Consider the following 27547-nt stretch of genomic DNA (forward strand, 5'->3'; position numbering starts at 1 on the left):
CTATTTACATCTGCAGAGAAACACACAGAAGTATCACATTAGAAGACAACAATGGATATTGTAAAGCACAGACCAGGTAAATCAACAGTAAACACAGCTGTTGGTGGTGATGTCATTCATACCACAGTGGTCCCAATGTTTATACTGGTGCTGATGGGGAACCTAATAAAAAATCGGAATTGGCCAAAATCAGAGTCGGCAGGTCAGCCAGGAAAAGTTTATCAGTGGATCTCTTACTACAGCTAACACGGTGATAAGTTGGTGTGTGAACTGATATTAGGTTAATACCGTGATCTAGCGTTGTGTTGGGTTGGGTTTTGTGCATTTTGATGTCAAGTGGCAGATTAATTGGCTTGCTGCGGTTAAAATCTAAGACACACCTCTGTCCCAGTTGAAACCTGAAATACTATGTAGAGGACGCAAGTTAATTAGGATATGACTGCGTGGTGAACCTATGAACCTAAGTCATATTTAAACAACTATAGCTTTGTGTTGTTGGCCAGAAAAATATTAAGACTTCCCTCTTTGTACACGTATCCTATACAAGTACAATTGGCTGACGTAATTGCTGATGTAATCTGCACTCTGCGCATGCGTTGGGGTCTGTAGCCACCTGTCGGAAGCTCCGTCTTAAACTGGACTCTTTTCCAGTTTTAATCCACTCTTTTTCGTTACATTTTTTATATCCTTTTTATTTAACTTAAGTTTTTAACTTAAGTTTTACGTGGGTTAAGGATTTTAGTCATCCGACATGGATTTTAAGCTAGATGACTGTAAAAACGCGATCAACGCTACTGATCGCAACAAAGCTCCGGTGACTATGCTAGCCGAGATAACTCTGCCCCATGAGGACTGCACACTCCTTAAGAAAGCGAACAAGATTGCTGACCTTATGGAAGACATCAGACGACTTTCAGAGGAACTCAAAGAGAAAGATTCCCTGCTGACTGGCTTTATGGATGTGGCTTCAGTTCAAGCCAAAGAGATTGTTTCTCTTAGTGCAACCGCTAACATCCAGGACACCGTGTTATGGGACCCCTCTAGCCTTGCGAGGCTTTCCTCCTGCTCGACTCCGAAGCATCAGTCAACCTGGGCTGAAGTCGTGGTCCGTGGCTCCAAGAGAGGCTCGGATGGGGCTGCCTCTCCTCCGTCCATCGGCCTCTCCAACCGCTATGCAGCCCTGACGACACTCCGGTCCAACCAGCGGATGCACCTGCGGCTTCGAGTCTCCCGATCTCTTTCGGCGCACAGTGTCTGCCGACACTGTTGCATCTCCTCCACCGGCTACATCTCCTGCACTGGGCCGCCGGTCTGCCACTGGGCCTGATCGGCGGCCGTCATCCCGGTCAAAAACCTCCGCTTCCCGACGTAGGATCCTAAAGGAGGCTGTGCTCAGACACTCCGGAGGCCGTCTCTACCCTGCACCGGCGGGTAGCCCTTCTCTCAGGTCTGTTATTGCTACTCCAACACAACACTCGGCAGCTCACACACTCCATCCTCAGTCCGCACGCAGTGTTGAAGCAGATTCTGCTCAGTCCTGCTCTGGAACCCCACAACCGGCATCTCCTCGTCCTCTTTTCTCCCCAACCACACTAATAATTGGTGACTCCATAACCAGAAACCTCCGTTTCTTTAACGCTACCACTCACTGCTTCCCACGGTGACATTTAAAAAAAAAACTCCAGGACCTAATGCCATCGCTCCCGTCCTCCATCACAAGAGTGATAGTCCATGTCGGAACAAATGACACAGTTCTTCAGCAGTCTGAGATGACAAAATCAGATTTTAACCGTCTTTTTAACTTTTTAAAGCAGTGTGGAAAGTCCGTTTTTATCTCTGGTCCCATTCCCACAGGTGGTTGCGGTGCTGGCCGCTTCAGTAGACTCCTTGGCCTCCACGACTGGCTCCAGTCCGCACGCAGGGCTCATCGTGTGTGTTATGTGGATAATTTTAATATTTTCTGGCAAAGAATGCCTCTTTTTAAGACAGACAGACTTCACCCAAACAAACGGGGCTCAGAAATGTTAGCTGCGCACATACAGCATGTGGTGCGGTCCACACATGACTTACGTGAATGACTAATCATTCATGCAGCACACCTGGACACACCACCGCTCACTGAACAGATCTCTGCCTCACTGATTTTATTTTGTCTGCAAATCTAGATTTTATGTTTTTAACTGAATCCTGGTTGCAGATGAATGACTATAGCCAGCTATCTGAACTGTGTCCGCCTCAATATGATTGTTTTAGTCAACCGAGGGTCAGTGGTCGTTGTTGGTGGGTTAGTGAGCGTGTATAGGAAATATTTTAAATGTCATCAAGTACGCTGTGATGAATTTAACTCCTTTGAAGTTCTCACTCTTAAACTTGGAGGGCTGCAACCTATCATATTTATTATAATTTATCACCTAACAGAACTTCCTGAATTTTTATCTACTCTGGTTTTAAATTATGACAGAATTGTTCTTTGTGGCGATTTTAATATTCATGTTGATGACCCCAACAATGTTAATGCAACTGACTTTTTAAATATGGCCACTTCTTTTAACTTTTTTTCTCCTTTTTTTTCTTCTCTTGTTTTTTTTTTTTTCCCCCTATCTCTTTTTTTTTTTTTTCCTGGGTTTTTTGAAAAGCCCCGGATCTCTGAAGGATTTTTAAAAGACAAACAGCAAAAGGCTGAAAATTTAACTTTAAACTTTACTCGCTTCACTAACGTTATCTGAGAGAGAGATTATTATTATTATTTATTCTCCTGCACATTAGGGAGAATAAGATGATCCAGCTGTAGCTGTGAGCTGCACTTTATCAGAGGCGCTGAAATGAACCTGTGTGGATTTGTGGTGAGGTTGATCACCTGATAGGCAGAGGAGCCATTATACATATTTCATTTCAAAATCTATGTTTGGTCCCCCCCTCTTTCATAATGTAAAGTTTTATTTGCATTGCCTTTCTGGTTCAGGCGATTTCAGAGCTGGCTCATAGGAGGCGGTTTACTAAGAGGCCAGTCAATCACTCACAGTCCACATCAGTCGTGGACAAAATGTAGCCGATAAAAATGTTGAGGCAGGAAAGAAGTTGCTGGAGGCCGGAGCAGCTTCTTCTTTTGTGCTGCTTTTACTTCTAGCTGACGGCAGCAGTGATGGGTCCATCTAATGTAGGACTACTCTTAATTTTGCTACATTTTCCATTCATACCTTTTATAACTTCAGCAGTCTGTAATCTGCATTTTGCTTCATTAACCAAAATGAGCTGTGATCCAGGCTGTGTGCAGTCACACAGTAAACCGCTGGTCCGGCGCTCGTCACAGAGCTGGTAGATGCAAACATTTAGAAAATCAGGCAAACATCTTTTCAGTTTAAGGCTTTATGTTCTACTAATACAACTGAAACCCAGTGAGCCACACCATGGACCTGCAGCCTGCGTTGCACTTTATCAAGCTGGCAAGTGAAAAACTTTCACTTTCTATTAATGGTGCATTAAAAGCGTCTCTGCAGAGCAAATGAAGACTTCACACTGTAACATCTGTCAGACGATCACTGCACTGACTGAGATATATTAAAAGTGTCCTGTTGCTGATCATAGCATCGCTTTGGACATCAGCCTGTTTCTTTTCTTTAATACACATCGGTTACTATGTGTTTTATAGCGATGTCAGTGAGTCCATAAACAGAATGTCGCCGGTGAAACTTTCACTCAGCAGCTACCAGCTGTTATTTATTTTTGAGATGCACAGAGAGAAAATATGGTGGATAAAACATCCTGTTGGGTTTTACGCATGACTCACAGCTTCCTCTGTGTGCAGGTTTACCTGCTTCAACAACGACCTGCTCCGTGTTTCTGCCACAATCATTCTTTGTGTTGTGAAGATTATTTAGATGCTTCAGGAATAATCATATTGTTTTGGCGGCCTGTGCTGCTGCAAAACAAGCGGTCAGGTTGGCTACATGTCCATAATAAAAGGCACAGGTAAAAAGTCGTCTGGGCAGCAAAAGTGATATTTTAAAGTGATCTAGAACCTTCATGTAGATTTAAAAAGGAAAATAATTGTAGAAATAGCTAAATTACAGATAATCAGCTTCTTTACTGCAGGAATATTTTAATGGACTGCTTAAAAAAATAAACTCATCAAGTTGCCTAGTCTAGACATTTTTACTCTGATAGCCATCTTGAACTTTCCTCATGTGGACACATGGGGGCTGTGATCCTGCACAACAAAACATCCCCACACTAGCATGGATAGTATCAGTGCAACGGGTTGCAGAATCCGTGCTATGGATCCCGTCCACACAGAGCGGATTGATTTCAAAGTTTATGATGATTTATCCTGTTTGACCTCAAAATATCCTTTATGCTGGAAATGTCAAAGAACCCAGTCACACCTGCCTGTGTGTTGATTCAGCAGTGATGATATTAAAAGTTGATCTACAGGAGAAACATATCTGAAAGCTGAGAGCTGCTCTGCATTATATTCTGTTTTAGATTTTAAATTGTTTTATTAAACATTTATTTAACCAGAAAAACTCTTTTTCCTAGAGTGTCCTGGCCGAGGCAGGCGGTAGCACAACTGCACATTTAAGATGGGAATAAATGATCAGTTACAAGTTCATAAAATATCGAAATGTTGTTAAATATTCACCACAATTCAGCAACAAGGATGAACAAACCGGTCATCAGTCATAACTAGATCAATGACATTGTAATTTAGCAGCATCAAAATGAGACAGTTAATAGTGTTGTTCTGAGTTTAGAGTAGAGGATGTTTCCTGTCGCTTTACTGCTTTACAGACTTAACTTTGGGGAAGGGGTCAATTCTAATGTGAAGATATGAAGTTTTATGGGCTGGGCTAAAACCCCAATGTTTCAAGAACCTAAAAACGCCCCTGCACTAGATTCACCTTCTGGAATAATTATTACCGGTACGTACATGAGGGAGCTGGATATGATTGGCTACTATATGTCGTTTTTCCATCACCAGTACCAGCTCAACTCGACTCTACTCGACCCTGCTCCGTTTTCCATTGCAGATAGTACCCAGAGATAGTACGTAGCTGGTCGTCATAGCGACAACACACAATCGCCGCAACGTAATGTTCAATGCGACACACACACCAGCGATCCACACAGCTTTCTCTTTTTTAAGTTAAAACGTTTCAACATTCCTCAGAATGTAAAGACAGATAAGCGGTATGAAAACCTTCCAGCTGTGTTTCCTCTGCCGTTGTTGCTGCAGCGGTCTGTGTGACGGCGGGAGCAGAGGGCTCTGTGAGCGGGCGGCCGGCCGGCCTCACACGCTCCTCCCGCGGGTCACAGCAGGCTTCACTTCTTTTAACTTCAACAACATGTCAAAGGGCAAACCCATAACCGTGGTCATACACTGGACTTGGTTTTTACTCTGGGTGTCAGTATTTCCTCTGTGGAATTAGTGGACATGACCATATCTGACCACAGATGTATTGTTTTTAGCTGCGATTCGCCTGTTACTCATGCCGCCTCACCAAGCTCAGTGTGTTCTCGCTTCTTTAATGAACCAAGTGTTTCGCATTCTTTCAGAGCCAAAGCCAACACCTGTCTGATTCCAACACCAACAATCTGGTCGATCACTTCAATCATATCTGCTTGTCGTCACTAAATATTACTGCTCCTCTAAAGGTTAGGCCTACGTCTAAAGCTAGTAAGCAATCCTGGATAAATGACAGCATTCGCAGCCTCAAAAGGGAATGCAGGAAAGCAGAGCGCAGATGGAAAAAATCCAGTCTCCAAGTCCATTACCTCAGTCTGAAGGATTTTTCTATTTTTCTGAACTCATTACTACACATAAACACAATCCCAGGTTTCTGTTTAAGACTGTGGTCAGCTGGTAAACCCAACCCCTCCTTGTGCCTCAGCTGGAAGCAATGATGACTGTGAATTGTTTTTATCTTATTTTACCAATAAGGTGGTGTCAATCAGTGCCTATATTACCCCCGCGGCCTCTTACTCAGAGGTTCCTCACCAGCAACAAGAGAGTTTTAAGCAGTTTTATCCCATCGACTTGTCTGAGCTTTTAAAAACAGTATCACAAATGAGAGTGTCCTCCAGCCCACTTGATGTAATACCTACAAAGTTTTTACTGAAAGTAATAGATTCTGTTGGGCCCCATTTGATCTCTGTTTTCAACAGCTCCCTATCTACTGGTTGTGTCCCTGATTATTTTAAAACGGCTTGCGTGAACCCACTTTTAAAGAAACCTGGTTTAGATCCCTCCCTCCATCAAAAGTCTGCTTAAAGTCACCAATGACCTTTTAATGTCTGCTGATGAAGGCATGTGCTCAGTCCTGGTACTCCTGGACCTTATTGCTGCTTTTGACACCATTGATCACAACATCATGTTAGACAGACTGAGGCACTGGGTGGGGATCTCTGGTACTGCCCCAGAATGGTTTTCATCCTACCTGTCAAATAGGAAGTTTTGCCTGTCTGTAAACAACTATGTCTCTTCGTTCTGTCCAGTTAAATATGGTGTGCCTCAGGGGTCGGTCTTAGGAACCATTTTGTTTTCCTTGTATCTGCTTCTCCTTGGACATATTATCCATAAACATGGCATTTCTTTTCATATTTATGCTGATGACAAACAAATGTACTTGCCCGTCAGATCCACAGACCCTGGAATGCTGAGTTCACTTAACAACTGCCTTTCTGAAGTTAAAAAATGGATGTCAAATAATTTCCTCCAGCTGAACTCAGACAAAACAGAAATCCTGGTCATCGGGTCTCAGCAGATGGCAAAACAAATACTGCCATCTGCTGGTTCCCTAGTAAATCACATTAAGCCTGTGGCAAAGAACCTTGGTGTTTGGTTTGATAGTAATTTAAATTTTGAGCAGCACACCACAAAGCTTGTTCAATCATGTTTTTATCAACTTAGAAATATAGCTAAAATTCGATCTATGTTAACTTTTAAGGACACAGAGACCATTTTACACGCCTTCATCTCATCACGCCTGGATTATTGTAACAGCCTTTTCACCTGTTTAACCAAAAATCTATTGATCGACTCCAGACTGTCCAGAACTCAGCTGCCAGGCTTTTAACCAGAACAAAGAAATATGACCACATTACTCCTATTTTAGCTTCATTACACTGGCTCCCAGTGTGTTTTAGAATTGACTTTAAAATTCTATTGATCACTTTTAAAGCTCTTCATGGCCTCTCGCCTTGTTATATTTCTGACCTTTTAGGCCCATACGCACCAGCACGTACCTTGAGATCCTCGGGCAGAGGTCTGTTGTCTGTTCCAGAGTCTCGACTGAAACCTAAAGGGGACAGAGGGTTTGCTGTCAGGGCCCCGAGGCTCTGGAACAGCCTGCCCGAGGAAATCAGGTCAGCTGAGTCAGTGAACTCTTTTAAGTCCCTTCTTAAAACATACTTATATAGGAGAGCCTTTCCCGATCTTATTTGACTTTATTTTATCCCTTTTATTTTATTGTATTTTTACTAATTTTATATTAATCTTAAACGTGTATTTTAGTCTTTTCAATGTTTTCTTGCTTTTATCTTGTATTGTTTTTGTATTATTGTCTCTTGGGTATTATTGTCTTTACACTTGTTAAAGCATTTTGTAACTCGTTTTTGAAAAGTGCTCTACAAATAAAGATTATTATTATTATTATTATTACTACAATTGTGGGTGTTCATCCTTGTCCCCTCCAGGTAAGTCTGCTGTGCAGTTTTCTAAAGGCTTGTGCACACTACACGACTTTTAGCGTCGGCCGATGGCCATGCTGCTCACACTACACAACTTGCCATTTTGTGACAAGAGTCTTGAAGTTATTGTGGCGTTCACACTACGTGACAATACGCAAGCTGACAATGACTGTCACCCGACGCTAGTCTCCAAACCACGTTTTGTCAAGAAAACACATTTGAAATGTGAAAGGGGAAATGAAACGATCTTACACGTGAAACAGCTGTTGTTTGTTATTATAAACATAACAATTATAAAGACAAAGAATCTGGGTGAAAGAATGGATTAGCACACGCAGGTAGCAGGGATTGTCTGAGCTACAGAGAGAGCTGGAGGTGAGTAAAAAGTGTTTTGTGGTGAAAAAGTAGCTGCCTGTTCTGCCAGCTGCCTACTCTCATTGGCTGGATGTGGATGTCAAGTTGGTCGACTTCTCCAGTTATTTGGCATGCTAGATATCTGGCAGACGTCGGCGATTTGGGAGCGATGTGTCAAGGAGCCGTTTTTATGCATTGTTGAGTAGTTCACAAATAACGACTGGCGACCGCCAATCAACCGCTGATTTACTCCCGATGACAGCCTGACGGTTGCCGAGCACGCCAAGCTGCAAATCGGGCTAAAAATCGTGTAGTGGGAACTAGGCTTAACTTTGTGTCACCTGTGGTAAGTTAGCTGTGTAACGTTTGCCCACGTCATGTAACAAGCTCACATGAAACCATTTAGTTCACTTCAAAGGATTTTATGGTTTTCACAATAATTGGTCATTCCCTCTACAACTGGAATTAGCATACCAATCACTTATATTGCCTCCATTTACCGCTGTCAGGTGATCAGTAAACATTTAGCTTCCGAGGCTAGGACAGTTGGCCTGATCAGTGCAAAATGATAATTAACCTAGTGACAGTAAACCATAAATCACTGCACTGTGTTTCTGTTTTATGATTACGGAATTGACGTAATGAGGATTTTCCACAATATATCACTGAGGCTTTCCCTTTCCTTCTCCCCATTTCCTAAGCAGAACCTTGGTCTCATCCTGTCTGAGCTGCTCCTGGACTCATAACCTGCAGCATTGCTTTCTGGGCTACTTCTGGTGGACCACTGGACCCTACTCAATCTAAACTTTTCTGTAAAGGTTTATGTAGTTTACTATTGAATACTTTATCGGTGTATTTTTTTTTCCATTTACATTTAAATGAATAGCCTATATTTGAAAAGTACTAGTACCTGTTGTTTGTAAGACATGTTGAGGTGTCATGCAAAGCATTTGTAGGGTGACATTATAAGAGTTTGTGTTGGCTTTGGGAGAATGTTTGAGAGCTGTTATAAATTAGATCCCATTCGAAGTCCTAAAAACTACTGTCAATGTTCATTTCCCATTTTGCTTTTGCATTAAAAAAAATTTATTTTCTTTAAGGCTCATGAGTAGGGTTTACATGACACCTCAACAGCTCCATAAGATTAGTAGTTCTACTCAGAATATTGTCCTAGATTTAAGACTGAAACAAGGAGTCATTCAGGACATGTAGATGTCTAGGGCAATACTGGAGATCTGTCTTTGAAAAGAATCGTAGGGCTGGCTTTCCCAACCAACCCAAGACTGACATTACTGGGGGATCTCTCAGTCATAACAGTCAACATGATGTTCACTTTATCAGACTAGCCCTATTGCAGCTAATAAATTCAATTTTATTTATATAGCCCCAATTCACATCAAATGTTATCTCATTGCACTTTTCATATACAGCAGGTCCAGACCGTACTGTTTATGATATTTACAGAGACCAAACAATTCCTACCATGAAGCACTAGGCGACAGAGACAAGGAAAAACTTCCTTTTAAGAGGCAGAAACCTCGAGCAGAACCATGGCTCAGGGTGGCCAGCCATCTGCCTCGACCACTTTTGTTTAGCCATTTGCTGGACCACCAGGGGTTTCCTTCAGGGTACTCCAGCAAAAAGCGGAATAAATTGTTTTTACTGTAATCCCATCCATAAGTAACACAATGACAGAATGTGTGACTATTTTGGTCATGGGCTTTACACACTTTCTGTCATAAAACATCTAAAAAGCAAAACTCCTATCAGATGGGTCAAAAAAAGCCTGGGACAAAATCTTATCAAATGGAGATCCAGGGTATAATTTGTGTCAGTTAAGGGGGCCTTGACGTGAAAAATTTTTTGAAAACCACTGCTGTAAACAACTCAAGATTTGGGTAAACCACAAAAAGACTGAATGCAAGGGAGAATGCAAAGAGAATAATACTTTGTACTGCATGCTTAGTCTTGTTAGTATGTCTATACATACGCGTAGGCGCCATTATACACCTTTCAAAATCTATGATTTGTCCCCCCCACTTTTCACCTGCGAGTTGGATCATAGCCGAGGCGGTTTACTATGAGTGACAAGTCAATCAATCACACACTCCGCATCAGACATAGGCTAAATAAATGGTGGAAATGTGGACAAAAATCATGTAGGCCTGTAGAAAACATGCGACTGAAGGCTACAGACTTTTATGCTGCTGTTACTTACAGCCTATTTGAAGACAGTACTGAGGACGGATGCAGCAGGGGTGGGTCTTGTTACAAGTAGCCTAACGCAAATTTGCAAAATAAATAATGAAATAAGTCATTGGCACCTTTTCACGTTCCTTTTTAAAACTGTAGCCTACTTACTGTTTACTCTGTATTTGCTTTGGGCCAGTAATCTACTTTTTCAATTCGCTACAGTTTTCATTCATACCTTTATAACTTCACCAGTCTGTAATCTGCATTTTGCTTCATTAACCGAAAATAGCTGTCATCCAGGCTGTGCGCAGTTACGCAGATCAGCCCTGGTGTCGGGCGCTTGTTACAGTCACAGAGCTGGGCAGATGCAAACATTTAGAAAATCAGGCAACTACCTTTTCAATTTAAGGTTTTATTGTTCTACTAATACAACTGAAATCCAGTGAGTGCACACCATGGAAGTGGTGGCTTGTTAGAAAGCAGCCTGCGTCGCTTTTTAACAAGCCGGCAAGTGAAAAACTTTCACTTTCCACGGCGCATTTAAAGCTTTTTAAGTCTCTGCAGAGCAAATGTATGTAATGATTGATTCTGATGGATTAACAGTATCCTGTTATTTAAAAGAGCATCACTTTCTGTTGTTCTTTCACATTGGTTACTATTTGTTTTATTGCGATAGCCGACGGTGAGTCCAATAACAGAATAACCAGATGTTATTTATTCACCAAATAATAATTTGAGATGCAGAGAGAGAGAGAAAATATGGGTGGATAGAACAGTCCTGTTGGGCTTCACGCTTCACGCACAGTCAGAATGATTCTTTGCATTGTTAAGATTATATAGATGCTTTAGGAATAATCAGATTGAATGGGCTGCCTGTGTTATTACAAAGCAAGTGGTTTGGTGGGCTACATGCCCATAATAAAAGAGACAAGCAAAAACAGTGGCTGGGCATCAAACTGATATTTTAAAGTGATCTTATCAACACATTCATAGAGATTTAAAAAGGAAAGTAATTGTTTAAATTACAGATAAACAAGCAGAAGTAGAAATAACTGAGGAGGACGTGCTTATAAGTTGTATGGATAGCTAGTAGTAAATTCTAAACCTTACGTAGTAAAAAGACTTTGTTAGGTCAACAACATGTGAGAGTTTGCATTGAGGAAAGTTCTGTGTTCACAAACGTGTTGCAGGGAGAGTCAGGGCCAAGTGAGACAAAAAATATCACAGACAGCTTACATCAAGTGTAACATTAGGATAACTGAATACATGTGTACTGTGGCTAGCTACATTAAGTAGCAGGTTATATGCAATAGCATGACTTTTATTGTAGGTATTAAGTGGAGTTTTGTTCTAGTTATATTATACTCCGTCTCTCGAACTGTGTACCTGAGTTTTCATAATCTTCCCTCTCCAGGCTATTCTTCATCTTCTGTCACTGCAAAGACCCTCTTTCAGCCACACTAATAGGTAAATTCTGTTTGGAAAAGTCATTAGAAATGAGCATTTAAGTGCTTTACTGGCTGCACAAAGTTGGAACCACACTTTTGCCTAGTCTTGCAGTATTTTTCTTTGCAATTGCCACAAGATCAGTCATTGATCTCAGCTTACAGTAAGCTCACGCAGGTAGAATGTGTCCGACTTTACGGCGCCGTTGTTATACCCCGACCCTGCAGTCACCTGTAGCTCACGTTAGACTATGAAGTCGATGAAAGTCAGCTGCCGGCATCTCAAAATCATTTAATATCTTGTCAACTCATGGGAGGCAATGTCACTACTGCCCCCTGCTGGTGTAGCTAGTAAACTGCTCTTAAACCTACAAATATCTTTTTACAGATCTTAGCAGGACAGAGTGGACAAAACTCCACAAATGCATCAAAAGGAAGTCACGAATGTAACGTGACTTGCAAATTGACAGGAAGTGATCCACAGATGTGTAAAAACTGTTTTGTGTGTAGAAAGGGATCCACAAATGTGTAAATAACACTTTGTATGTGAAATAAAAAGATGTTTGTACACACTGTATTTTTAGGATATGATTTTACACAACACAAATGCAAAAATACATGTTTTGGATAGTGAGATATTTGCGTTTATATTTTTTACAGATCTCTGTGGTACACATTGGACAAAATTCCACAAATGCGTAAAAAGGAAGTTACAAATGTAATGTGACCTACAAATTCACAGGAAGTGATCCACAAATGTGCAAAACCCATTTCACATGTACAAATCACCCTGTATTTTTGTGGATATGATTTTACACATCACAAATGTAAAAATACACATTTGTGGATAGTGAAATATTTGTGCATCGTTGTACACATTTGTGGATTATCTTCTGTGGGTTACAAATATTAAAGTCCAATTAAAACTGCCATACATAGTAAGGTGTTGTCAAATGAAATACCCCTGTCACCTGCTCTGCTCCACTCCGTGCGCACGCCAACACAAACAAACACATCGTTGCTGTCCTCCTCTTGGCTCTAAAATGCTTTTTAAAGTAAAAATATTTGATTACTATTTTCTATTTCTTGGACTTCTGGAGAATGCATAATCATTAAAAAAATTAAGAATTCAGTGTTTCCTAAGTCAATCAATAATCGTGTTAATGTTTGTGATTTCAATTATGACCAAAAGAATCATGAATATGATTGTTGCAATAATTGAGAAGCCTTACAAAGACTAACATCATGGAAACTTTGCGTTCTACCACTCTGGAAGAATCTCGCTTAATCTGGCAAGATAGTTCCTTATAGGAAGACCCTCCGTAATGCCAGAGCAGCGTACTACTCGTCATTAATAGAGGAAAATAGGAACAACCCCAGGTTTCTTTTCAGCACTGTAGCCAGGCTGACAGAGAGTCACAGCTCTATTGAGTCAAGTATTCCCATAGCTCTCAGTAGTTACGATTTCATGAGCTTCTTTAATGATAAAATTCTAGCTATTAGAAACAAAATTCACCAAGACCTGCCCTCAACTGGCACCAACTTATCTCTAAACTCAGGAACCTTAGAAACGGCTGTAAAACCAGATATATGTTTAGACTGCTTTGCTTCGCTCAATCTTTACCAACTAACTTCAATGATTTCTTCATCTTAGACCCCATACTGACTGACATACTTTATTTACAGGCAAGTTGTCATAGTCTGTTAAAGTAGCTGTAATTAAACCTATTCTCAAAAAGCCCAACCTTGATCCAGGGGTTTTAGCCAACTATAAACCTATTTCTAACCTCCCATTTCTCTCTAAGATCTTTGAGAAAGCAGTTGCCAAACAGCTGTGTGACTTTCTACATACTAATAGTTTATTTAAGGATTTTCAGTCAGGATTTCGAGTTCATCATACTGCCTGTTTGCAGCAATCAAGTGGATCATCACGTGGTCAGTGTGTCCCAGTGCAGCGCATGATCACTGCTTATTGTAGTATGGCAGTAATCCAGAATATTGGCCTCTCTGGTCACACATTTAATAAACTGTCTAGATTTCTGGAGTTCATGGCTGAGATTAATTTGTTAATGTTAAAAACAGATCCCTCTACCCTTTGTTTTGCCAGAGAGTTCTGTGACATGATCTGCTCTGTAGAGTCAGCCATCTGCAGCGCAGAGCTTGGTATTGATCCACATGTGTCATGTGTCAGTGAAACATAGAACAGAAGATAATTAAAAGTCTCTGTTCTTCCTCACCAGTAGCTGAAGTTTCCAGTTTGTTGCACAGTGACCGCAAGTTTGAGAGATGTATTAATTAATAAATAAATAGAGGATTAGAGAATTAAAATAAATAATTAGTTTTTCCAAAACGACTTATAGTTGCTATGTATATCGGAGGTTGCATGACTCTGGAGCAACTAGGGGTTAAGTATCTTGCCATGATGGACATGATGGTGGATGTGCCATAGTGGCAATCGAACCCAGGTCTCGCACACCAAAGGAATTTAAAAGTAGTTTAAAGTTTGAGTAAACAAGCTTTCGTGCTTTTATTTTGTAGGCAAAACCACTAAAGAGGAAGTGATTATGTGAGTAACTGTTGCTGTCATGACTGAGCTCTATTTCAGCACTGCTATGAAAGTATTTATTTATGTTTTATGCCACCATCATAGCATCATAATCTGGTAGCGGGCCAGATATTGTTGGCGGGCAGTTTTCGCGATGGTCCATAATTACAGAGAGAATTAATGTATTCCCTTGTCTTGTTTGTATAAACTATTACGTGGTTTACAATAGACTGTGGTGCAGAAACAATGACAATGTTTCAGACTCTTGTCTTACATTTTCCATGTTATCTGTCAGTGGCCAAATAACAATAACAAATGGTTTTACTGAATAATTAAGTAAATATAATTTCTTTATGTATCTACCTAAAGAAACCTAATTTCTTGACCGGCCAATCTATGCTGTCTCAGAAGAGACACCTTTTGTGCTGTGTCAGCCACCGTAGCTGTCCTAAGCTCTTAGAAAGTTTTTTTGGCTTATTTATTTAAACAAGGTACAATGACAAACTGTATATGGAACAGATCAAATGTTTCAAGTCCAGGGTGTGAGGGTTCAAATTATAGTCTGAGCTTCGTGGGGGTCTCACGCCCCATTTACACCTGGTATTAAAATGCGATCTGTTACAGATCTGATCGCATTTTACAGATACAGATCGCATTTTGCCTGCAGAGATAAATAAATAAATAAATAATGAGAGAGTGAGAGAGAGAGAGAGAGAGAAATCATGAACATTTCCCTCTTTCACACACACAAACACACACAGCAATCCACTACTCGCACCAGATGTCTGAAATATTGCAACAAAGTTTCAATAGCCTGTTCAAAGACTATTGCTCAAGGAGAGACACAATTCTGCCCTTTATGGTAGGTATAATATTAAAGTGTTATTATTTTACGCACTGCTGGCCGTCGGCACACAGTATCAAGCATATTATTATATGGCCAAGTTCAAGTTACCAAAGTCAATCTACTGACGCTGGACAGTTTTTTACGGCAACGTGCAAATGTAGGAGTCAGGAGTCAAATTGAAATCACCTCAAAACAGAATATAATCAGTGGGAAATTTTGCATTTATTTCCTTGATGGTTGTTGTCAGTTAATGCAATAGCTTTTTGTTTTTAAAATCATCATTGTATCCATAAACATTAACTAGAATAAGAAGAACACTATCAATCTCTAGAACACATGCTATCCAATGTCCGTCATTATCTGCCTAATCACTTATGATCTTACCGGGGCATCTGTTGAAGCATATGGCTACTCCCGCCGATCAATTCGTGCCATGACTAAGAAGGATTTTGTCACCCTATTGTTGACTCCAAAACTTAACGTCTGATGCATCAGAGTGTGTTTCTTGAAGCAACACGCAGTTAGCTTTCTGCCCTTTTCAAATTTTCAGTTTTTAACTGGAACACAGAACACATATGGAATACTATAACTTCTTTGTGAAAGGAATTTGGGAAGTGGAGTAGAAAACTGTTAGGATATGAGTCCCATAATTATAATTTTCCACTGTTTACAGTTCCTTCCATGATGCGTTTGCTGTTGATGAATATGGACCCCTAAACCCCACAGCCTTTCCTTCTTTCCTTGCCTGCTCAATTTTTGGCCACATCGCCTGTCTGGATAGCCAGTCCTCTTGTAACAGGTCATCTGTGAAGCGGATTTGTTGTTCCTTGCAGATGCGTGAGGTCTTGGTTCATTTCCAGATCATCTCTCACTGCTCTTCTATTGAAGAGAATGATGATTTGCCGTTGCCTGTTTTCCATCGCCCTTCCCTGAGTTGAATTGCACCGTTTTAGATATTGCTGCTGGTATGGTGCTGTCTTGCTGCATTGACTGCTAATATCTTCCATGCGGCCGTCTACTTGTTTGCCATTCGATAGCATTTAATATGGTTTCCATTTATGTGTCATCAGATGTACCTCTTGTTATCTTACCCATGAGGGTTTTTTCTGGAGTATTTGTGAGTGTTTTGTCTCCCCTATCCTGTTTGTTGGAGCTAGAAGTTTCCATGGGTGCAGCATAGCTCTGCTCTCCACCGTCTTCGGTATGTTTGAATGGGAGATTTTTGGATATTGAAGTTCTTATGAGTTCAGGGAACAGGAATGCAAAAGTAATTTTAGCTTCAATAACTGTTACACCAGGACTCAGTTTGCTGAGCTCTGGGGGATACATCTGCTTAGCACGCCATCCCTGAAATCCCACCCGCTCTTTGAAAGGTTAGGGGGCAGTGGTAGACTGGACCAATAGTTGCAATTCACAACCCTCACCACTAGATGCCACTAAATCTTACACACTGAACCTTTAAGGTTTTAAATGTGGAGCTCAACATTGCTCTGCCACAATCAATGGACTAAATAAAGAAAATAGACTTTAACATTAAGATACTCAGTGTGGATTGGTATAATATCAGCCTTATGTCTACAGTTTAGTGTCACCACAACTTTCACATTATATTAATCTCAGCAAAGAAGGAAAAAATGGTGTCTGACCCCAGAGTCTCCAGTCCACAGAGTGGACTCTCCAGAAAATCACACAGCAGCTTCACTCCTGAATCCTGCAGGTTGTTGTCACTCAGCTGTAGCTCTTTCAGATGGGAGGGGTTGGACTTCAGAGCTGAGACCAGAGAAGCACAGCTGATATCTGACAAACTGCAGCGACTCAATCTGAAAAAAAGATTAAATGATAAAGAAAAAAATCCATTTCTAATCCAATCAGATGTGTTCAGGCTTTAAATGTGGAGCTCAACATTACTATGTCCTAATCAATGAGCTTTTCCCTAAAAAGAGTAGAGGGACTTTGTCACTGTGTTATTGTCGATCATCATAATGTCAGCACAACATTCATAGAGCTGATTTCAGGCCAGTCTGAAATTAGAGGATCAATATAAGTGGTCTCTTCCTAACACATTGCACACACACAGAACTACAATATCAGAAATGACTAGGGCTTGACCTGAATATTTAAATATTCATCATCATTAAAATGATTTGAGTTTTGTTTTCGTATGACTGACCTCTGCTCACAGCAGTGAACGTAAGGTTCCAGTTCACATAAAAGGGGAAACAAAAAGAAGCCTTCAGCTGTACGGGAGCACTTTAAATTGAGTGATGACAATGGCAGTGTGGCAGTTATGGGATTAATAATTTTACAATTGCTTAATTTCATTACCAACTCAACACAGTCAAATAGCCTACATTTTGAGTAACATTTCAGTACATTAACATTTCAGTAAACTGTGGGCTACAACAAACAAATAACTTAATGAACACATTTAAATAATTAGACCGATTGGTGTTTCTGTTAATACTGTTGCACTACTGGAAATAGCGCTCATTCCGCCTGCTCTCTCAGGACCCCAGCCAGGCTAAATATTCCTGTATTCTGCTCTGGACCTGCTTGGCACAGCCTTCCACCCTCTGGACTCTCAGCTAAGGTTCCCCCTGCTCTGCACAGCAGCCACCAACCCAGCATCTAGACTCTCACTTTGCGTTGTTCTTCCCCGGCTCAATATCCCGTCCCTTCAACCCTGTAGTAAATATTCCTCTTTTATCTAACTCCAGTCTCCTCCCTCTCTTAGTTCAGCATATGGGTCTATCAGCCTAGATGTTAACAAAGTCAAAAACAAAGTTTTGGTTATTATAACTTGCTGTTTTAGTTATCCTACACTATGAGAATAAAGAATTGAGCCTGCTTATGTGAAACTCTCATGGCTGAAGCCTAATACATGTGGACATATGAGTATTGTATTGAGATAGGTGTCAAATGTCCTTTAAGACAAACAAGTTTTTGGTGAAAACCATTTTCCTGTTTTTTTGTTGCAGTCTAAAGGTCATAGGCTACAAATAATTAATGCTGACATGAAAACAGTAAGATCAAAGATCAGAAATTTTTATGAATGACACCAACAAATGAATCCTCACTTCTGTGACTTTCAGTAGGTGCAATACTTGTCTTTTGAAGACTGGTGCCCCCTTTGAGCAGCAGAACCATTTAAATTTACTCCTTTAAATGTGAACTATGATTCCTATCTCTGTGTGATTTTCAATGTTGTTCAGTGTCTTTATATTTTCTGATGGATGTAACCTAAGCTGTACCCTTGGAGATGGTATGGAGTCCTAATGATATTAACAGGTTGTGTTATCTGTCAGCCTCTCAGCTACACAGGAGCTGCTGCTGACAGGCGACTGCTTCTGTGGAGGAAGGTGCTCATTGCAGGTGCAGTCCAAACAAAATGATAGTTAGATAACTAACATCATTTCATCTTGTCTAACCTTTAAGTGCCTCACGTTGTCAGGTCTGAGAGAGACAACTGGGTGCGTGCATGTAGATGGGTCCTGAAGCAGCAGGGATGGTAGCCATGGTAGCAAGGTAGAGTGACAGTCACCCAACCTATCATTAACATTTGTCCGAATGGAACGAGTGTATGTGTTTATTGCAATTTTTCAAACCTCTTTTTCAGAGCACTTGTATTTTTAATATTGTATTGTGTTGTATTGTTATATGAAGATAGTTTCAACAAATGTGACATAAAGTGTTAGAAAGACATTGTCTACCCTGCCTTTAAGGGAACAGAATATATTTAAAATTGATATACAGTCTGTTGTTACAGCAGTGTGGGTTGTTTCTTTACCAGCTATATCAACTTCTGATATCAGAAGATCATTACAGTTCCTAACTTCCCCTTTAGTGAGCTTTGCATTCATGTCTTTCTTTCCTAAAACTGTCCGCAGCCTATTATTATCTGCTATTATCAGATCTTCAACAATCTTATTCATATCCTTCACACACACTCTACAGCCTCATCAGTACTGACACCATCTTCACTGACTGATAGAGCACAATGTTAGTCTGTGGAAGCTGAAAAAGTGTCCTGTCAAACAATTTATTTCTCTAATCTTCTGTACAGTCAGTGAACTGACCTCAAAAACTTCAGTCTACAGTGTGGACTCTCCAGTCCAGCAGACAGCAGCTTCACTCCTGAATCCTGCAGCTTGTTGTTACTCAGGTCCAGCTCTCTCAGATGGGAGGGTTTGGACTTCAGAGCTGATGCTACAACTTCACAGTGAATCTCTGAGAGCCCACAACTAGAAAGTCTGTCAGGACACACACAAATGACAAAAAAAATTATTATGAAAAGTGACACTTTGATGACAAAACAGTTTGACATCATGTTTTGATAAACATTTGCTCTCTCAGCTAACAGGTTCTCACTGTTCACATGAAAAACATTCTCATCCTCTCTCATTTCTTCAGATGTTTTAACCTCTGTTTTGACTTAAAAGGGCTATGTATATTTTAATGTAATTAATCACTTTTTTTGCCTATTTGTGAACGGGTTGTAACTTCACATAAAAACTATTAACTTTCTCAGTTGCTTGGAACAGTGACTATGCTGCTGCCTATGTGAAGATATCTGCTAGGATTTCCGGCAAAGTCAATTGGTTTATATAGGCTGTGACTTTCATGTGGGCTCCCGAGAATCTTGCCTAATGATTCTGAACAGTACACTCAGCAACAATGCAGCAGCGTTGCTAACAACAAAATGACCAGCTCCCACAAGAACACAGACTCTAAACACTAAACTCGAGAATCAGTTGAGATGTTGCGTTAAAACATGGTCAACATCGGAAAGGCATTTGAGTCACTGAGAAACGTCTGCTTTGTTTTGGATGTAAAAGTTTACTTTCATTCTATTGGTCAGGTAAGCTAACATTACTGCAAAGCATGTGAAATATATCATGATTTTGTGTTTTAGGCACAAGTTAGGGTTTGATACTGTCCATTCCTGTTTTCCTGTTTTTTGCCTCTGTTTTTGTTTAGGTTTGGTTAGTTGATCATTGCCTCCTTGTTCTCTGTTGTATTTGGTTTCACATGTCCTTGTGTATTGTCGCTAGCTTTACTTCCTGTTTTATTTTGTAGTGATTAGTTTCATGTGTTTTTTGTCTAGCTTTGTTTCCTGTATGATTGCTTATGTGTCTCACCTGTGTTAATTGCCATGCCTGCTTGTGTGTGTATATATTGCCTTCAGTTCTGTTTAGTCCTCGTGGTGTCATCATCTTATGCTGAGTGTTCCTGCCTGTTCTTTGCTTCATGGATTATTCCTTGACTAACAGACTTTTCAGCATTTTGGATTTGTTCCCCGTCTTGGATTGCCCCTTTTGTTTGGACTCTCACCTTCTGTTCATATAAGCTTGTTTATTTGCACCGCAACCTCCTCATCAGTGTCTGCAACTTGGGTCTACACCTCTGTTCCTCTGTTACTGCACTCGGCCTTTTCTGATACTGTGCACTTTGCGGCCAAAGGATTTTCATTTTGAAATGGGGAAAAAAAAGTCTTGTTTTCCATTTACCATTAGAAAATAGGAAAACGACTCGTTCTTTTTGTTTTTATATTAAAAGACGGAAAATGTAAAAACGACCTGTATCTGAATGTCTTTTATATGCTTATAAAGGGAAATCGGAAAATAAAATGTGTGTAGAAATCTAATTCCTCAGTTTTGCATTTGTTTTTTCTTTTGTGACCCGGAAGCTATTGTAAGTAGTGGTTGTGGGTCTACGCTGCATACCAGGAAGTCAGGAGTTTGTAGTAGGCTTTATCCAAAGTTCTGAAGAGGGACTACAGAGGCCATATGTGACTGAAGTAAAATTTAATACGATGAATAGAAATTATATTGCAGAAGGCTGGCAATACATTGGCCAAAAATAACTAAAGCAAACTGAGCATATAACGTTAGTCTAAACATTTCTACATTATCCTAAGTTTGATAATTTGAAAAGACTAGTAACATAGCTATTTGGGTTTCAGTTATTATTGACAGTTCAAAACATTTGCATATTAACAATTTTTGGCATAATAGAGAAAAGGCTTAATAGCCAATGGTAACTTAAATGGTGATTGATGTCCTTCATGGTCGATGGATTTCTTTTCATTGCAGGAAATTCAAATACAACACTTTATGGCATATTTCAACAATCAGGGGGGAAAAGTGTTGAAACAATATTAGATTACAGCAAAGCCAAAAGTAAACAAATGTTTTTGGACGAATATGCAGTTTTCATTACAGAAAAATAAAAAGTGCAATGTCTTGTGAGGATACAGCTACTGCGTTGTTTGTTTTTCTGAGAGAAATGTGTGGATGTGGTGTGCTGAGCAGGGACTTGTCAAGCACTTCTGTCCTGATAGCCAACTTAAAGATTTAATTTAATTTCCATCTATAAACACATGAAAAACAATCGGATAACAAGATTATTTTCGGTTTTCAATATCAAAAGAAAAAATGGTAATTGGGAAACGAGCTTCACTGTCCTCACAGAGTTGCATGTTTTCAGTGCTAGACAGTTAGCTAACAGTGTGATAAACTTCAATAAACTCAAGGTGTAACTTTTCTTGATTATTTAATGAAGTATCACATACTGTAAAACTGTAACAAAAGCACAAATGGTAAACAGAAATTAGAATATAACCAATACACAAGTAAGACACAACTGGAAGAAATGAAAAATGCAGTCATTGTGCTAACCACTCCCAGCTATACTAGCTATCGATGTTCTACTACCTAGTGTTTAGTTTTCACAAAACAAAGCATAGTCTCTGTATGTGTAGTAGTAAAGGCAAAAATGGTGATAAAATACTTACGGAAAAATAGTGTCCAAGCAACAATCCACAAAACAAAATTACAGCAGGAGAAGGCAACAGTACTCCACTGTTCACCTGGCTTACTTGGCCTTGTGGAAATCCCCTTTTCTACAATACAGTACACTAATTTGCTGAACTCAATAGAGGGCAGTAAAAGAGTCATTTTTCGTTTGTTTTTTTCGTTTCAAAAACAAAAGCCGCTGAATGCCAAGTACATGGACCGTAATGGCGATAACTACACCAGCAAACATGACCCAGGTCAGTATCCCGTGTACCGGTATTTTGTAAGTGTTGATTTTAGTCTGCAAGGACTTAAGTATCAGTAGAAAGCAAATGTCGGAACAGTTATATGGATCTGGTATCGTTTGCTTTGTGATATCCAGTTTAAATTTGTTGTCATTTTACCGATACTCAGTTACACATATTTACACTGCCAGTCTCAGTTGCCGTAATTTAAGTGACATATACAATAATGCTACTGTTGGCGCACATTTAAGTCGTTTTGCACGCGTGTTTCGGGCGTGCTGTTTCCTTGTGGCTTAAAATAATTAAATAAAATAAAATAATAAACTTTCAAAAGTCTGAACTTAACGTCGGATATGCCAATCCATTTATTAACATAACAAAAAATAAAACATTTATTCAATAATAACTTAACTCAAGGCAGTCTCCATAATTACACGCCGTGCCTTACGGGCAAAAACCATGCACCTCGCAGTGGCCACACCTGCACTAATTACCCAATGACTTAAGTAGACTTGTGGCTGCACACAGCGCCAACCAATCGCAATACACAGAATGGCTCCAACAGCTACATAACGGTGCATGACAACAACACAGTGAAAGACCTCTTCAGTACACTAATGTTACTTATTACGTTCTAACTGTTATATATAAGCAGGGTTGGGAGGATAACTTCAAAAATGTAATCTAGTACAATTATGAATTACCTCATACTACCAGAAGTGACAAGGACACTAGCAAAAAACAAAACCAGGAACCATCAGTCAGGAAGGATAAGGAGAGAGCAATTGTCTATGACTACCACCTGCAAAACCATTCCATTCTGGGGGCTGTCTTGCTGTTGCTCATCCAGTGTACCTGTTGTCGTTTACATTTGCACCAATGGTGGTATTTTACACCATCACTTATGCTTTCTTACTGTACAGACTGATGTTTAATTGACATGATTGTGTATTGTTATGATTGTTTCCTTATTTTTTGAGCAGTATATATTCATCAAACTTCAGCTGTTGGTAGAAGGTGTTTATTTTCTGCTGCAACTCTTCTCTATATCAACATCGGAGATAGTTGTGATTGAAGGCTGCGGTGATAAAACCTCAACAACAACAACAACAACAATATTTTAGGTATTATATCAATTATATCAATTTTAAAGTGTACAAAACTGCTAATCCACAATATTTTAAATGATAATCACATCTGGACTTACCGAGCCTTTCTGCAGTTCCTCACAGCTGGAATCAGTCTCCGTCGTCCCTCCTCTGATGTGTTGTACTTCTGCAGGTCCAACTCATCCAGAACCTCCTCTGACATCTGCAGCATGTAGGCCAGAGCTGAGCAGTGGATCATAGAGAGTTCCTTCTCTGATCCGTTCTTTGACTTCAGGAACTCTTGGATCTCCTGATGTACTGAGTGGTCGTTCATCTCCGTCAGACAGTGGAAGATGTTGATGCTTCTGTCAGGAGAGATCTTATAACTGTTCATCACCTTCAGATTGTTGATGGCTCTCTGGATGGTTCTTGAACTGGTCTTTCTCTGACCCAGCAGGCCTCCTAAGAGTCTCTGGTTAGACTCCAGAGAGAGGCCATGAAGGAAGCGAACAAACAGGTCCAGGTGGCCATTTTTACTTTCAATGGATTTCTCCATGGCTCTCTGCAGGAAGACATCCAGGGATGAGCCACGGTTATCACAGAAACCATGAAGCTTGGATATTTTCTTGAGCAAAGACTTTGGCTTTGAGTCCCTGTGTTTATAATCTTTTCCCAGGAAGTCCTCCAGTCCCTCTGTGGTCCTGCTGGTGTAACAGTGGAACACGTAGACTGCAGCCAGAAACTCCTGAACGCTCAGATGAACAAAGCAGTAGACTGTTTTCTGGAAGATCACACTCTCTCTTTTGAAGATCTCTGTACAAACTCCTGAGTACACCGAGGCCTCTGTGACATCAAGACCACACTGCTCCAGGTCTTCTTGGTAGAACATGATGTTTCCTTTCTCCAGCTGTTCAAACGCCAGCCTCCCCAGCTTCAGAAGAACCTTCCTGTCAGCCTCCGTCAGCTCCTGTGGACTCGTCTCATGTCCCTCATCGTACTTCTGCTTCTTCCTCTTTATCTGAACCAGCAGGAAGTGTGAGTACAGGTCAGTCAGGGTCTTGGGCAGCTCTCCTCTCTGCTCTGTAGTCAACATGTGCTCCAGAACTGTAGCAGTGATCCAGCAGAAGACTGGGATTAGACACATGATGTGGAGGCTCCTGGAGGTCTTGATGTGTGAGATGATTCTGCTGGACAGCTCTTCATCACTGACTCTCCTCCTGAAGTACTCCTCCTTCTGGGCGTCAGTGAAGCCTCGTACTTCTGTTACCCTGCCGACACACGAAGGAGGGATCTGATTGGCCGCCGCAGGTCGGGAAGTTATCCAGACCAGAGCCGAGGGAAGCAGATTCCCCTTGATGAGGTTTGTCAGCAGCAGGTTGACTGATGACTTCTGTGTGACATCAGACACAACCTCACTGTTGTGGAAATCCAATGAAAGTCTGCTTTCATCCAGGCCGTCAAAGATGAACAACAGTTTCCAGACGGCGAGCTTCTCTGCTGGGATCTTCTGTAATGTTGGATGGAAAACATGGAGCAGCGTGAGGAGACTGTGCCGCTCATCTTTGATCAAGTTCAGCTCCCTGAATGAAAGCAGAACCAGCAGACTGACTTCTTGGTTTTCCGAGCCCTCTGCCCAGTCCAGAGTGAACTTCTGCACTGAGAAGGTTTTTCCAACGCCAGCGACGCCGTTGGTCAGAACCACTCTGATGGCTCTCTGTTGGCCAGGTAAGGCTTTAAAGATGTCCTGGCACCTGATTGGAGTGTCATGGAGGGTCTCCATCTTGGAAGCTGTCTCAAGCTGCCTCACCTCATGCTGGGTATTAACCTCTTCACTCTGTCCCTCTGTGATGTAGAGCTCAGTGTAGATCCTGTTGAGGAGGGTTCCACTTCCTGTTTCATCACTTCCTTCAGTCACACATTCACATCTCCTCCTCAGACTGATCTTATGTTCATCTAAAACTTCCTGCAGACCACTATCTGCTGAAAGAGAAGAACAAATATTCAGAGACTAAACAGAGAGCAAGAATCCAGATAAATAAATTTTTGGATTTATGATATTCATGATAATATTAAAAACCAAATGTCCCTGTAAAACTTTTTTCAGACATGACGACATCAGCGGACAGATGTTTAGTCTTACTTTGTACAGAGCTGCTCTGACTGGCTGTCTGCAGTCCAGCTCTTGTTCTGGATCTTTCTCCACACTGGGGACAGGAGGAGTCTCCTGATAAAGCAGACTGGTCCCAGTATGAGGCGATGCACCGTCTGCAGAACCAGTGTCCACAGCTGGTAGAGACTGGATCCTTCAGGACGTCCTGACACAAAGCACAGCAGGACGGCTGCTCCTCCACAGGAACATGACTCCTCTTCCTCTCTCTGTGAAGACATTTCATTAGAACTAAAATGATTTGTTGCTTGTTGTTGAAAAATCTCCAGATGTGTCCGACACTGTGTAGAAGCTCAGATGGTCACAGAGTAAAAGTGTCGTTAGTTTTCTGTTTGAATTCAGCTTTCAGTCAGTAATGAAGATGATTGTTCCTTTTATTTCAGCTCTCCTGCTTTCAGAAACACTAATTAACTGCTTTTCCTGTCTGACTGTCTAAACATTTAGTTATCTGCCTGCAGTTTGTTAATAACACAAACTCAACACTTCCTGCAGCTCCTTCACAGTAAAAGCCTCCATTAAAGAGAGCTGATTATGTCCTTCACTGTTTTACAGTCACTCTGGGCAGCTTAGCTTGAGTTAGTTAGCTTTGAACTGAGCTTAGAAGTGGTCTAAACACACAGCATGTAACAGCAGTGTCACAGGTTCATGTCCACAAATAGCCTTGTTTAGGAACAATATATGGTGGAGAGAATCTGAGCTCAAAGCTCCACTTACTAATGATTCAAAGCAAAGTGTTCATCAAGGTGAGCAAAGCTGAACTACAAATGCTTTTTTCACCACATGTTGCACAATTATGATATGAAGTGATTCAAGATGCATCTGGTGGATCAGAACAGCTGATCTGAGGAAGAGCCAAACAGCTCAGTGTTTAGAGGACAAATAGGAGAAAATGAAGGACGCATTTGAAGCAGATTCTCTCAGATTCTGAATCGTTCTAAATCTTTACAGTGACGTCAATGTGAGGGCAAAAATATATGAAGATGTTCTTGAAGTGTAAATTCTGAAATGGAGGTTCTCAGGTGTTTTGCTACGGAAATAAAATCAGATCCATCTTAGTTTGAAACAGTATCTGCACTAATAGTTCTGCTTCAGGAATATAAATCTTCCATCAGGTCAGTTTACAGTCTCTTACTTTGTGTCTGAGGGTCCAGGTTCATTACTGAAGGCTGGAGGAGGAAGACCTTTGGACTGGTCACTCTTCATAGACAGACAGGTGGATCCTGCAGATTCTGCTCGCTGTCTGCTGGACTGAACTCTGCAAACACCAAGATGTTTTTATTCATCAGCCAATAAAGCTAATTTGAATCGAATGGAAGAGAGAGAGAGAGAGAGAGAGAGAGAGAGAGAGAGAGAGAGAGAATAATGTTACTCAGCAAAACAGCAAAAAATTACCAGCAATCACTGAATGCGTTAGTATCAGTTCTCTTACTTTGTGTCTGAGGGTCCAGGTTCATTACTGAAGTTCAGAGGATCACCTTTGGACCGGTCGCTCTTCATAGACCGAGGGCTGGATCCTGCAGACTCTGCTCTGTCCCCCTCTTCCTCCACACAAACATTCATCTTCTGGACTTCAGTCAGTCTGAGAGGTAAAACAGTAACACTGACTGTGAGCTCAGGACACAAGAATGAAGAAGAACAAGTTTGTTCACGAGTCACAAGAGAACAAGAAGTAACACACACACACACACACACTGATGTAAATAATCAGTTTTGTTTAAGTTCCAACTAAAGCGCTTTAAACTAAATGAACTAAATGTTCTTTTACAGACTTATAGGGAACACAAACACAGTTCATCTCAGCACAGGAGCCCCTCATTTTTAACCAGTTAACATTTTTGGGGATGAAACTACTGAATCTTTTTGTCTGAATAATCTGAACTCAAAGTCCACTTAACAGCTTTTTCTGGAGCTTTAACCCAGTTTTTTACCAGTCAGAGCTCTACCTGGTCACTTATCTCTAAATATGTTTGTTTCCATGGTTTAATGTGTTTTATTCAGCCAATCAAGACTTTGTGTCCACAGATGAATCAAACTGTTGAGTTCAACGTTTCTTTCCTCTACAGTACACAGAGAGAAAACTGCCTCAGAGACTTTGACAGTAAAATAATAAAAATGTTGGATTAACACTCACCCTGCCTCAGCCTTCAGTTTTCCTCCTTCTGCTCTGTCAACTCAAAATGGAG

At 40.7% G+C, this 27547-nt stretch overlaps 1 protein-coding gene across 1 annotated transcript; it reads right to left on the bottom strand.

Annotated features, from left to right (window-relative positions):
• Positions 1–27547, bottom strand: LOC119885705 (protein NLRC3-like). The gene is made up of 7 exons (XM_038695938.1): positions 27496–27547; positions 26794–26943; positions 26497–26619; positions 25338–25573; positions 23317–25177; positions 19147–19320; positions 1–10 (listed from the first exon to the last, which is right to left on the bottom strand). Exons 2-7 carry the CDS (start codon positions 26922–26924, stop codon positions 1–3), a joined length of 2535 nt encoding a protein of 844 aa, XP_038551866.1. The 5' UTR covers positions 26925–26943; positions 27496–27547.

The sequence above is a fragment of the Micropterus salmoides genome, unplaced genomic scaffold, assembly GCF_014851395.1.
Source record: "Micropterus salmoides isolate LMB-PRFRI ecotype aquatic unplaced genomic scaffold, ASM1485139v1 Ms_hic_scaffold_1, whole genome shotgun sequence".
Lineage (NCBI taxonomy): Eukaryota > Metazoa > Chordata > Actinopteri > Centrarchiformes > Centrarchidae > Micropterus > Micropterus salmoides.